Here is a 12,056-nt window from a genome sequence, read left to right as displayed (position 1 = left end):
ACACCCAAAAATAATGCTTTACTAGGTTTCTGTGTATTCCTTAATCTGGTCAAGTTGACACCTCAAATTAACCATAAGTGTGCAGGCTTGCCAGGACACAAATACATCTGAGAGGAAATCCTTAATTACTTCCTACATCTTCTACAGATGGACTGTGTTGGCAGCTAGAGCGCTACGTAGACCACAAGAACAAGGAAACTATCATGCAGCAGTCTAAGAACACATGGTTAAAATGATTATCTTATTATGTTAGGGAAGAAATGAAGATCTTTAGCTTTATCTTTACCAAATTATATAAGTAGCCTATCAAAGGAGTCTACTGATGTCATCTTCTCAGTTGGGATCCAAAGAAACATTCTTAACTTGTGAGAAGCATCTTGTTGGTTTTTCTGAAACCTGACCCAATATATCTATGTTCCTTTTTGCTGGTAGTTTCAAACTAGAAGCAGGTAGAAACTGACATTAGAGTGAGCAAGGCAAAGGGAAGTACTCTAGTTACGAGTCTTGTTTGCAGTGACATACACCCAACTCAAAGTGGTCTAAACAATAAAAAGGCAATTATTATTTTAACTATCATAGGGATTGTTCACTGGCTTCAGGCATAGCTAGAACCAGGGATCAAATAATAACTTGAAAACTCTGTGTCTTGGTTTTGTTTTCCTCTATATTGATTTCATTCTCAAGCAGACTCCCTCCATGTGAGGGCAAAGTTGGTCCCATCAGCCTAGCGACTCCAGCGGAAGGAAGAGCATCGCTTCTGAGGGCATTGACAGAAGTCCTGGGGAGGACTCTGGCCTTGCTTGAACTACCAAACAGCCTTGTGTGGGACAGGGAGTGTGGGAAGAAATGGTGAACCTCTCCTTAACCATATGAACAGGATTATACTGTGTTGGACACTGGGGCACAAATATGAATACAGCATTACCCCATCCTTCAGGAGTTTACAATCTGGTGGTAAACCAACAAATAAATAATTACAAAGCGAAGTTTTAAGTGTTACAGTGGAAAGTACTGAAACACAGAGGGGAGTAGCTATTATCTACAAAATAAACCATTGAAGAAAGCAGCCTTATTTGGAATATCAGTCAATAAAAGTGTATTTGTCAATCTTGCCTTTAAAATGTAGCATCTGAGTGAAGTTTTAAAATAAGCACCTAGTCTCTCCCCCCAACCCTAGTCCTTAAAGATACAAGACTTGTAAGATTGTTTATTTATTTTTAAAAAGATGACCGGTAAGAGGATCTTAACCCTTGACTTGGTGTTGTCAGCACCACGCTCTCCCAAGTGAGTAAACCAGCCATCCCTACATAGGGATCCGAACCCATGGCCTTGGTGTTATCAGCACTGCACTCTCCCAAGTGAGCCACAGGCCAGCCCCTAAAGACTTGTAAGATTTTAAAGGAATTTAACCATGGTCCAGGGTTTGATCCCTGCACTGGCTGGCATTGAAAAAAAGAGGATTTTACAGAAATTTTATCAAAGTATGGTAAGGAACCTCTTTCTTAAACTGTTTCAGAGATTGGAAAAAGACAATAATCACAAATTCATTTTGAGACTTATAAAATCTCAATACCAAAACTTTATAAAGACAGTATAAATGGGCTGGCTGGCTAGCTCAGTTGGTTAGAACGTGTTGTTACAACACCAAGGTCAAGGATTAGGATCTCCATACCAGCCAGATGCCCCCCCCCCAAAATTTTAAAAGTATGAGCGAAAAATTATAAATTGATTATTACAGAAAAATCCTAAATAAAGTGCTAGAAAATAAAATTCATCAGTGTATTAAATAAGTCATGACCATACAGGGCTTAGCCTAAGATGGAGTTCTCAGATGAGATACAAAAACACAAACTGTAAAGGAAAAGATTGATAAATTTAAGAACATTAAAATGAAAAACTTCTGCACACAAAAAAGGCACTATAAACAAAATTAAAAGAAGCCACAAATTGGTTAAAAACGTTTGCAACAGATATAATCAAGAAAGAATTAGTATCCAGAGTAAAGAACTCTTGCAATCAATAAGACAAACAATCCAGTAGGAAAACAGACTATTAGAGCATGGCCTTGTAACTCCAAGGTCAAGGGTTTGGTTCCCCATGCAGGCCAGCTGCCACAAAAAAAAAAAAAAAAGGAAAAAAGAAAAATAGGCAAAAGATAACAGGTAATTCCCACAAAAGAGAAAGCCTAAAAGGTCAATAAACAAATGCAACAAAACAAAAAAACCATTACCTTTACTCAAGGCCACTGTGTATGCTGTACATTGCACCAACTCTAGTGTGTGCCATTCAGAAAGACTACCATGTGAACAGTGCCTCCTGGAGTTGTGTAGTATACAGCCTATACTGTGTAGTTGGTGGCCCTGTAAACATACAAAGGAAAGTAAACTGTGGGATATAATTTCACATTCATCAATTTGGCCAAAATTAAAGTTTCAATGTATAAAATGTTGGGGAGGATGTGAAGCATCTGATATTCCCACAAACTGCTGTTGTTGAGTATAAATTGGCACCATCACACTGGAAAGCAATTTGACAATATCTATTAAAGTTGAAGGTGTTTATAATCCATGGTCTAGCAAATTCCACTTCTAGGTATATATTCCAGAAATATCCCCAACAAGAGACATGTACCAGAACGATCACTGAGAACCTTGTCTGTATGAGCAAAATATTGGAAACCAGGGGCTAGTTGGTTAGAGCGCAGTGTTGTAACATCAAGGGTAAGGGTTCGGATCCTCATACCGGCCAGCTGCCAAAAAAAAAAAAGTGGGGAGAGGGGGAACCAGCTATACATCTACCAACAAGAGTATGGAGAGATAGGGGGTACATTCATACAAGGAGTACTATACAGTAGTTGAAATGAATGAACGACAGCTACATGTGCCAACATATATAAATCTCCAAAATAATGCTGATGAATGAAAAAAGCAAGATGCAGAAATATATTCTGCATGATATTGTTTTTATACAGTTTAAAAACATGCAAAAACAATCATATTGCTTACAGATGCAAACTTAGGTAATAAAAGCATAAACCATGCAAAAGAATGAAACAGCAAATTCAGGATGGTGGTTACCTAATTGATTAAGATTAGGAAGGATTAAGGAAGGGTAAACATGGGGTTTCAAGTACAACTAGTCATGTTCTATTTCTCCAAAAAGTAAAAACCTGAAGGAAATATAGCAAAATATTTTCTTTAATTGGGTGGTGGGTGTTTATTCTTTTTACTTTTATGTTTGAAATATTTCATAATTTTGTGGAAGTTACATCAGTGAGAATAGAGATTGGGTCCTTCTCAAAGGAGGCTGGCTTCCACCCCCCTCCATTTCCCTGCCCCCGCATGTGACCGGGTTACCAAAATAACCTAGTCCCCCAGTGGAAACTTTTTAAGTTTTTTTTTTTTTTTTTAAAGATGACCGGTAAGGGGATCTTAACCCTTGACTTGGTGTTATCAGCACCGCACTCTCCCGAGTGAGCCACGGGCTGGGCCCAGAAAACTTTTTTTTTTTTTTTTTTTTTTTTTTGGTCGTTTTTTCGTGACCGGCACTCAGCCAGTGAGTGCACTGGTCATTCTTACATAGGATCCGAACCCGCGGCGGGAGCGTCGCCGCGCTCCCAGCGCAGCACTCTACCGAGTGCGCCACGGGCTCGGCCCGGCCCAGAAAACTTTTAAAATTCTTACCTTCCTTGCCTTTCTTCTAAATATAGTCTGTGCTTTAGATTACTCCCTCCTTGAAGCTCCTGACTGGCTGTCTCCTGATTTCCCTCTGGCCTCTCTTGGTCACATTCATTCCTCTGCTTCTCCACCTGCCCCTGAACTCTCTGTTTCCCCAGGATTATTCAGAATCCTATGGGGTTCCTCACCAGAGAGGGTCCCCTTTTCTTCTCATTCTGCATTCTCTCTGGATGATTTCATCCTAACCCATGTCTTCAATGACCTCTTGTAAATGGATGGCTCCAAAATCTTGATATCCAGTTCATTTCTCTCTCTTGAGCACTGTATTAGTCTGTTTTTGTTGCTTATAACAAAATACCTGGAACTGGGTGATTTATAAAGAAAAATGAAATTTATTGCTTACAGTTTCTGAGGCTAAGTCCAAAGTCCATCTGGTGGTGGCAACAGTGACCTGGGAGTGTCACATCGCAAGATGGTGGAAGCAGAGAGAGCAGAGAGCAAAAGACAGACCTTCTTTTCTTTTAAAGCCCTCAGAACTGCGCCCTTGGCCACCATTTTTAATCCATTCACTACAGCATGGTCCTACAATCTGATCACCTATTTAAGGCTCCATCTTTCAATTACCGTAATAGGATCTCCCACCCTCTTAACAGTCACAGTGGGGGCTGAGATTCTAATACATAAACTTGGGGGACACAATTCAAGCTTGAGTTTTGGGGGGACATAATCCAGTCCACTACAAGCACCAAATCAGTGCCTCTAAAGGCCCACCAGGGTCCTTATCCTGTGGCATCACAGAAACCTCTAACTCGGAAACCATGTGCATCGTCCCCTGCCTGCATCTCCTGCCTGCTCCAAGACCAGCTTCTCTTCCTGGACCCCCTTTCCCATACATGGCACCACGTTCCATCCTGTCATCCATGCAGTGACCTAGGAGTCATCCTTGATCACTCCTCATCCTCATTCATTACCTGCCATCAGCCTCACAGCCTCCACCTGTTTCTCATGTCAGTCCCCTTCCTATGGCTCCTCAAGCCCCTATGGTCAGGGCTTCATTGTTTCTCTTCAAATTACTACAATAATCCCCTACTGTGGTCTCCTCACCACCATCCCTGCTCTTGCAGTCTGTTCTGCATGCTGCAGAGGAGAGTGAACTTCCTAAAATGTAACTTCCATCCCATCACCCCTTTCTCAAAATCCCTGAACTGCTGGGTCAGCAGGATAAAACCATTCTCCCCTGCAGGGCACAAAAAGTCCTCCCAGCTATGACCCAAGTGCCTCTTCAGCCTCATCCGCAGGCTCTCCCATACTCTGCCAGTGTGGCCATGCCATGCTCTCACCTCTAGCCTCTGCATGTGAGGTTTCTCTGCTGCAAACACCTTTCTCTCAACACTGCCCCCAGAAGCACCACCATTTCTTTCTTCTTCCTCACCCCTCATTCTTCCCCTTTACCACTGTGCTCCTAAGAACCCTGTGCCCTGCTCCCGGGTTGGGCATCAGACCTCTCTCTATCTTATCCTCCTCATACTGTGCTGTTCCACTATGAAGTCAAGGAGCACCATGAGGACTGTCCCTTATCTGTGCACCTCAGGTGCAGAGCACAATGACTAGCACGCAGCTGGTGTGCAGGAGGTATATGACAGGTCTTACTTGGAACCGAGAGCCCACTTAACAAGTACTAATGCATCTTCCTTTTGCAGCAGTGGCTAACACACACTGTAGCCACATGGAGGGTATGGGGCAGGCTCGTGAACCAGGGTTTACCAATCTCAAAGAGTCCTGAAGAGAATCTTAAAGAAGGCAATACAAGGGCACTTCAAAAAAGTTTGTGGAAAAATGGAATTAAAAGATAATACGAATCATTCCATGAATGTTTTGAAGACCATTCATATAAATGTTCTTATTCTCAAAAGACTCATTGTTCCTTAGATTGAATGCTAGAAAGCTTTACAAGGCACAACTGACTCACCTTTTCATCTTCATTTCTGAAGGAGAAAAAACAACAATCCTGGTGGTTGACACTGAGGAGGCAAAGCCACAAAAGTAAGGTAGGAGATCCCTGTACGCCTCTGTGATCAACAGCTTTGCTCCTCGTCTTGCCCCTGGAGACAGGCTGTTGCTTCCAGATGTGGGATGGAGTGGTGCATGCAAGCAGGTGTGTGAATGCCTGGTGCACGGCCAGACACTCCACCAGCACGTGACAGCAGGCTTCTCCTGAGGACAGTCTCTCACATTTATTAGTGAAGGCTCTGGAAATCGGGACTGCCAAATTGGAAAGAGTCACTTATGAGCTGAAATGGCAGACCAAGGCTGGTTTCCTATGTGCTAGTCACTGTACATGTGGTTGACAGCCCTCCTCATACCTAAGTTGTACATGACCTCATTTCATCACCACAACCCCACTGCTGAGTGGGTGGTGGTGCCCTCATTTCAAAGGCAAGGTCAGTGACACTCTGAGAATGTAGTTACCTACCCAAGATCACACAACCAGTACATGCTGGGGCCACAATTCAAACTCAGGTCTAATGCCAAAACCCATCCTTGTTCTGCTAGACCAGGTAGTAAGAATTAAAGGCCTGTGTTTGAATGTGGCTCACGGACATATGTATAAAAATCCCATTTTCTTGCTTCTCCTGAAAAAATTCTTAAGCTCTGGCAACAATCAGCTGGAAAAAAAAAAAAAAGGCTCCTCTTTGGACAAGGAATACACTTTCCAGTTCACTCTGCCTGCTTTAAGTTACCTACTCCTGAAAATATTTGGGTTTGCGACCATTGCACCATATTTTATGCAGTTACTTACTTTAGAGCAGAATTCCTCCAAAGCATATGCAAGCAAAATACTAACCTGTGTAAGCCCTTGTCTTAGTCTGTTTGGACTGCTACAACAAAATATCATAAACTGGGTAGCTTATACCTAACAGAAATTTATTTCCCATAGTTCTGGAGGCTGGGCAGTCTAAGATCAAGGTGCTGGCAGATTTGGTATCTAGTGAGGGCCCGATTTCAAGTTTAGACAGTGATCTTTCTGTGTCCTCACGTGGCAGAAGAAACGAGGAATCTTTCTGGAGTCTCTTTTATAAAGGCACTAATCCCATTCATGAAGGCTCTGCCCTCAAGACCTAATCACCTCCCAGAGACCCACTTCCTAATACCTTTGTATTGGGAGTCAGAATTTCAACATATGAATTTTGGGGGACATAAACATAGCAGCTCTCATCTTTCATGAACAAGGCACAGAGCTAGGCTGTGCCATCTGTCTGCTTTGGCACAGGTGAGCGAGCACTGTTGCTGAAGCCAGTTTAGACTGCCCTGCCACTCCATCACCCCAGTGCCTCCTCCCGCTGCCAGCCGGTTTCTCAGCCCAGCAGTTACTGATATGCTAGAAGGACATTCACAGTGGCAATAGATAAGTTGAGAAACAAAAGCACAACAAGAAAATACCAGCTGCATCAAGGTCAAGGGTTCGATCCCTATACTGGCCAGTCGCCAAAAAACCAAACAAAAACCCAACAAAAATACCAGCTGAAAAGGCATTTACTGGAGATCAAAACAGTTTACAAGAGGTAGCAATAAAAAAGGAAGTTGATGAAACCTTGGGAGAGGAGTTATATACATATATACTAGGGGGTGGGGTGGGGTCCTGATTCTTACATCAAGAAGAGCTCTTTTCTTTCTCTCAACAAAATCTAATTCAAAGCAAACAAGGTTGAGCTTGATTGAGTGTGCATCTATTGTTGGGTAAAGGTTGGGTTGCCCAGTGTCATTTCCCAGAGATTTCCCGAGAGGCTGTACATAAAGGTCTTGTTGTTGAACTGAAGAAAGATGCTGAGAATGGGCTCTGTGATCCTGCCCTGCTGTCAGGTTCGCTTCACCAGCAAGGGGCCCGCCGTGCCTCTCCCATGGAGACACTGCTGGATTCCAATGTGCCTTTCATTCCCTTGGCTGCCTGAGCAAATGGCCATCACTGTTTCCATTGTGAGCTCTTCCCCTTTGGGAGATGAGCCAAGTTCAGGGAACATGTGCTTGAGACCAATGTTTGGCAGCCTGGCCCACTTGGAGTGACTTTCTGCCTCTGCCTTTCCTCCTACAGAGACACTTTCCTGCATCTGGACATTGAAGAGCCATGCCAAACAGGCTCAATTCTAAAAGCTGATTCCGAACCCTGCTGGCTCATCTGGGTGAGGGGCAAAAAATCCACACCCCAATTCAGAGTCCAGGTTACTAGATTAAGACAAAAGTTATTTCCATCCCTTCCTTGTCACCAATGTGACTGAGGCCATATGTATCTCACAACATCAATGGGCACAGTCTTCTGGAGAAAATTTCTCTTTTCATTATCTACCCAATTAAGAATTTTTATGAGAAATCTTAACTTACAGTTAAAAGAATTAAGCATCCTAATTACTGGGACCTCATTTTGTAGAACAGATGAGAGGTTAGATGTCAGAGATTAAATACTTTCCTCACATCCACATAGGAAGTTAGTGGTAGAGTTGGTACTAGACATCATTATTTGAATATTCAGACCCAAGTTTATTCTATTATACCAAGTAATTAATAAGGACTATGGTTTTATTTTTTTTACATTTTAAAGTTAAAGTATAATTACATACAAAACAGTGCACAGATCTTAAACGTAGACCTTAGTAAATTTTGACAAATGTTTACACCCATGTAATTAATACTCTAATCAAAGCACAGAATGTTTCCATCATCTAGAGACTTCTCTTTCCACTCAAGCCCCTTGTCCCCCCCTCTACACATATACCAGGCAACAACTCCTGCTCCAGCTTCTATCCCCTTTGACTTGTTTTGGGGCCCCAGTTTTAAGAAATAAAAATTGAACTCAAGTGACTTTGCCTGCAGCCTTGAAGTGTCTATTTGCAGAATTTTCCTCCCACTTTTGGACCACAGGAACTACTTAAGATTTGCTTTGGATCCATCTGGACAGACTTACAGGAAGTCAATCTTAGTCGGCCCCAGTATAGATACATTTAGGTTTAAAGGAATTCACATTTGTAGAATGTAACGTACTAATCCTCCATATGGGGAAGAGAAAGAACTTTATCAGGCAAAATAAAAGTGCTTTCTCCAAAATATCTGCCTCCTTTGCTCTTTCTGTATCCAAACATTTTTTCAGGATAGCTGCCTTTGTTTCCATGGAAAGAGTTGCTTGAGCCCTTGAAAGTGAATACATATACATTCTTTCTCCTTGGAAGCCATTTCCTAGTTTCAGTAACCTTCCTGCTGCAGTGGGACTCATTTTAACAACTCATCTGGCTTTCCCAGACACCATCACAGGAGGGCAGTGGCAGACGAAAAGATAAAACCATCCTGGGCCGGCCCGTGGCTCACTCGGGAGAGTGCGGTGCTGATAACACCAAGGCCCCGGGTTCGGATCCCATATACGGATGGCCGGTTCGCTCACTGGCTGAGCGTGGTGCTGACAACACCAAGTCAAGGGTTGAGATCCCCTTACCGGTCATCTTTTAAAAAAAAAAAAAAAAAAAAAAAAGATAAAACCATCCTAAGCTGAGACTGACTTGAGGTGCATGGCGGGGATGGCGCTGGCGCGGGCCGGGAAGCACATGTCCTGGTTCTACGACGAGTACCTGCTTGTCACAGCGCTCTACATGCTGGAGCCCTGGGAGTGGACCGTGTTCAATTCCATGCTGGTTTCTGTTGTGGGGATGGCCCTGTACACAGGATGTGTCTTCATGGCCCAGCACATCATGGCGATATTGTACTACTTTGAAATTGTACAGTGAATGACCAAGATGGACCGGGATCGAGAGGTTCCTTGGGGAAGACCTACCCTATGAAGTTGGAATGAGACCTCATCAGATGTCATAAGAAACTACTAGAGGTCAACGTAACTAACCTTATAAAGACTAAAATTCATGAGTAGAACAGGAAAATCATCCTGACTCGTGTTGTTCTTTATTTTTAATTATAAAAGAGGCTCTTGTATAGTTGTTTTTGTCTATTTTAACATTGTAGTCATTTGTACTTTGATATTAGTATTTTCTAAACCTTTGTGACTTTCAATATTACCCTGTAAAAGCTTTTCTTAATGTAACTGAGTACATTTTAATTGCCTTCTATTTTTAAAATCCAAAGTCATTAGTTAGGCTTTACTGTTCTTGCTACTGTATGGCATATATATCTGCCTGGGTATATTTCTACTCTTGACCAAAGTTTTGTAAGAAACAAAACAAGATTGGGGCAGGGAGCTGGGGAGGGAGGATATTGTATTGAGAACTACTTACAAAAGACTTATCTGTATGCTTGAACTCAGGAGTAGTTTCAGCTATCTACACTCTAATAGCTTTTGCTTAAAACTATTTAACTGTTTCTTAATGAAAAAGAAAAGATCTTGCTAAAGTTAAAATAAGGAACATTTCACCCTTTAAATATTTAATTCTTCTGTGAACTTACTTCCAGAAAACTTTAGTTATGATTCTTATGACAAAAGGTGGTTAAGTAGCATTATTTATGTAATGCTTATATACCACAGAGTTTTTTTTTTTTTTTAAGATGGCTGGTAAGGGGATCTTAACCCTTGACTTGGTGTTGTCAGCACCACACTCACCCAGTGAGCGCACCGGCCATCCCTATATGGGATCTGAACCCGTGGCCTTGGTGTTATCAGCACCACACTCTCCCGAGTGAGCCACAGGCCGGCCCTACCATAGAGTTTTTAATAGAAGATAAATCAGTTTCCTCTGAAGGCTACTATTAACAGTGTACTTTCATAAATTTAGTTTCATGGTTGTAATGGTTGCTGCAAATGTATTTTGCACATTGCAATAAGATATGAGATGAACTGTTGTTAAAAACTATAGCAAAAAGTGTAAACTTAGTTAAAATCCTTTCACTCTTGTATTTTTTAAAAAAGATTTTTATTCCTTAAATGTAAAATTACTACCTAATTTTTGGATGTAAACTCATTAAATTCAAAGCCAAAAAAAAACCAAAAAAAAAAACAAAAAAAACCAAACTGTCCTAAGCCGTTTAATTAGCTAGGAAGAGAACTGGGTTTTAGAAACTGGAAAACTCTGGCTAAGACTTGCTCAGAACATTGTCTTAAAGCCAAAAAATATCACCAAGGTCCAGGTGGAGGCAGCTTTCTACCAGCCACAGACACTACCAAATCAGACAGGGCCTGTGTTTCTTCCGACCGCAGGCACTGGCAGCCAGGGTGGGTCACTTTCTCCACAGCAGCTTTGTTCCCCCAGACGGTGAGCTCATGCTTGGCACTGATGAATTCCATAAAACAAGGCATTTAACCCCATGCTTTGAGGCAGAAATGACTACATAACATATAGACACAAAGTTATTTAAATCAAGCCAAGTTTAATAAGCTCTAAAGAAAATAAAAATTATGTACACAGTCATAACGTTAGAATCCACTTATGAACAACACGGAAGACAGCAGCAGCAATGCTGAAAGTGTAAACTTCCCTGAAAGAGCCAAATTCCAGAGGACATTTTTGTTAGTAAAAATTCTGTGGCACCATGAGCAGAGCTGCCTAAAGCATGCTGTGAGAGTCCCTCTGCCTTATATAACATCACTTCTGAGTGTTTTCTGGTGTTTCTACAGTGTAACAAAATAGAAAAGGTATGCAGTAAAAAGTCTCCCCCCCACTTCTGGGCCCCCAGCCACTCTCGTTCCCTCCTCCCAGGGCCTTTTTCATGATTGGTTTCTTGTGTAACTGTTCTGCTATATTTTAGCTTTATATATACAGTTTTATATATATATTTAGTTTTATATATACAGGCAAAACAGATATATACCTTCCATCCTTCTTTATAGAAACAGCATGTTGTAACGCTGTTCTGTATTTTGCTTTCTTTGCACTCATTTAGAAATAGGACTTGGAAGATATATTTAAATAAAGCAAAATTATATGTTAGCCTTTGACCCAGCAATCCCACTTCTAAGAATCTATCAAAAAGGTACCATGGCAAGAATATGAATTGTTTTATGTAGGCTATTCACAGAATGAAATAAGCCAACAACCAATAAAAATGGTGACTGCTAGAGGGAAGGAAAAACGGGGGGGGGGGGGGGACAAGAATGTAAGACCCCTCTGAATGCACCTTTTTAAAGAAACTATTTGGATCCCTGTACTGGCCAGTGCCAAAAAACAACCAAAAACTAGTTTTAATTTTGGAAGCATATAAGTATTTTACCTTTTTAAAATTTTTAAATATTTTTTTAAGAAAACCATTCCTAAAAATTGAAAGCAAAATGAAGCAAAATTAACTGTGTACAGATTTGGAGCAATAACTAGAGATTAACTATTTCAAATGACTTTAAAACACTAATAATTGCTAGAGCAGGGTTTCTCAACCTCAGCACTACTGACATTTTTA

At 41.4% G+C, this 12,056-nt stretch overlaps 1 protein-coding gene across 1 annotated transcript; it reads left to right on the top strand.

Moving 5' to 3' along the window:
* The first annotated feature begins 9,229 nt into the window (after nt 1–9,229).
* LOC134386837 (serine palmitoyltransferase small subunit A-like) lies at nt 9,230–9,576 on the top strand. Its single transcript, XM_063108961.1, has one exon. The coding sequence runs from the start codon at nt 9,230–9,232 to the stop codon at nt 9,443–9,445; it is 216 nt and encodes a 71-aa protein (XP_062965031.1). The 3' UTR covers nt 9,446–9,576.
* The last annotated feature ends 2,480 nt before the right edge of the window (nt 9,577–12,056 follow it).

The sequence above is a fragment of the Cynocephalus volans genome, chromosome 10 (assembly GCF_027409185.1).
Source record: "Cynocephalus volans isolate mCynVol1 chromosome 10, mCynVol1.pri, whole genome shotgun sequence".
Taxonomy (NCBI): Eukaryota; Metazoa; Chordata; class Mammalia; order Dermoptera; family Cynocephalidae; genus Cynocephalus; species Cynocephalus volans.
The sequence above is the reverse complement of the archived record's forward strand: the minus strand, read 5'-3'. Positions and strand labels throughout refer to the sequence as shown.

Excerpts from the sequence above, each read along its gene's own strand:
- LOC134386837 (XM_063108961.1), top strand. The coding sequence starts at position 9,230 with ATGGCGGGGATGGCGCTGGCGCGGGCCGGGAAGCACATGTCCTGGTTC.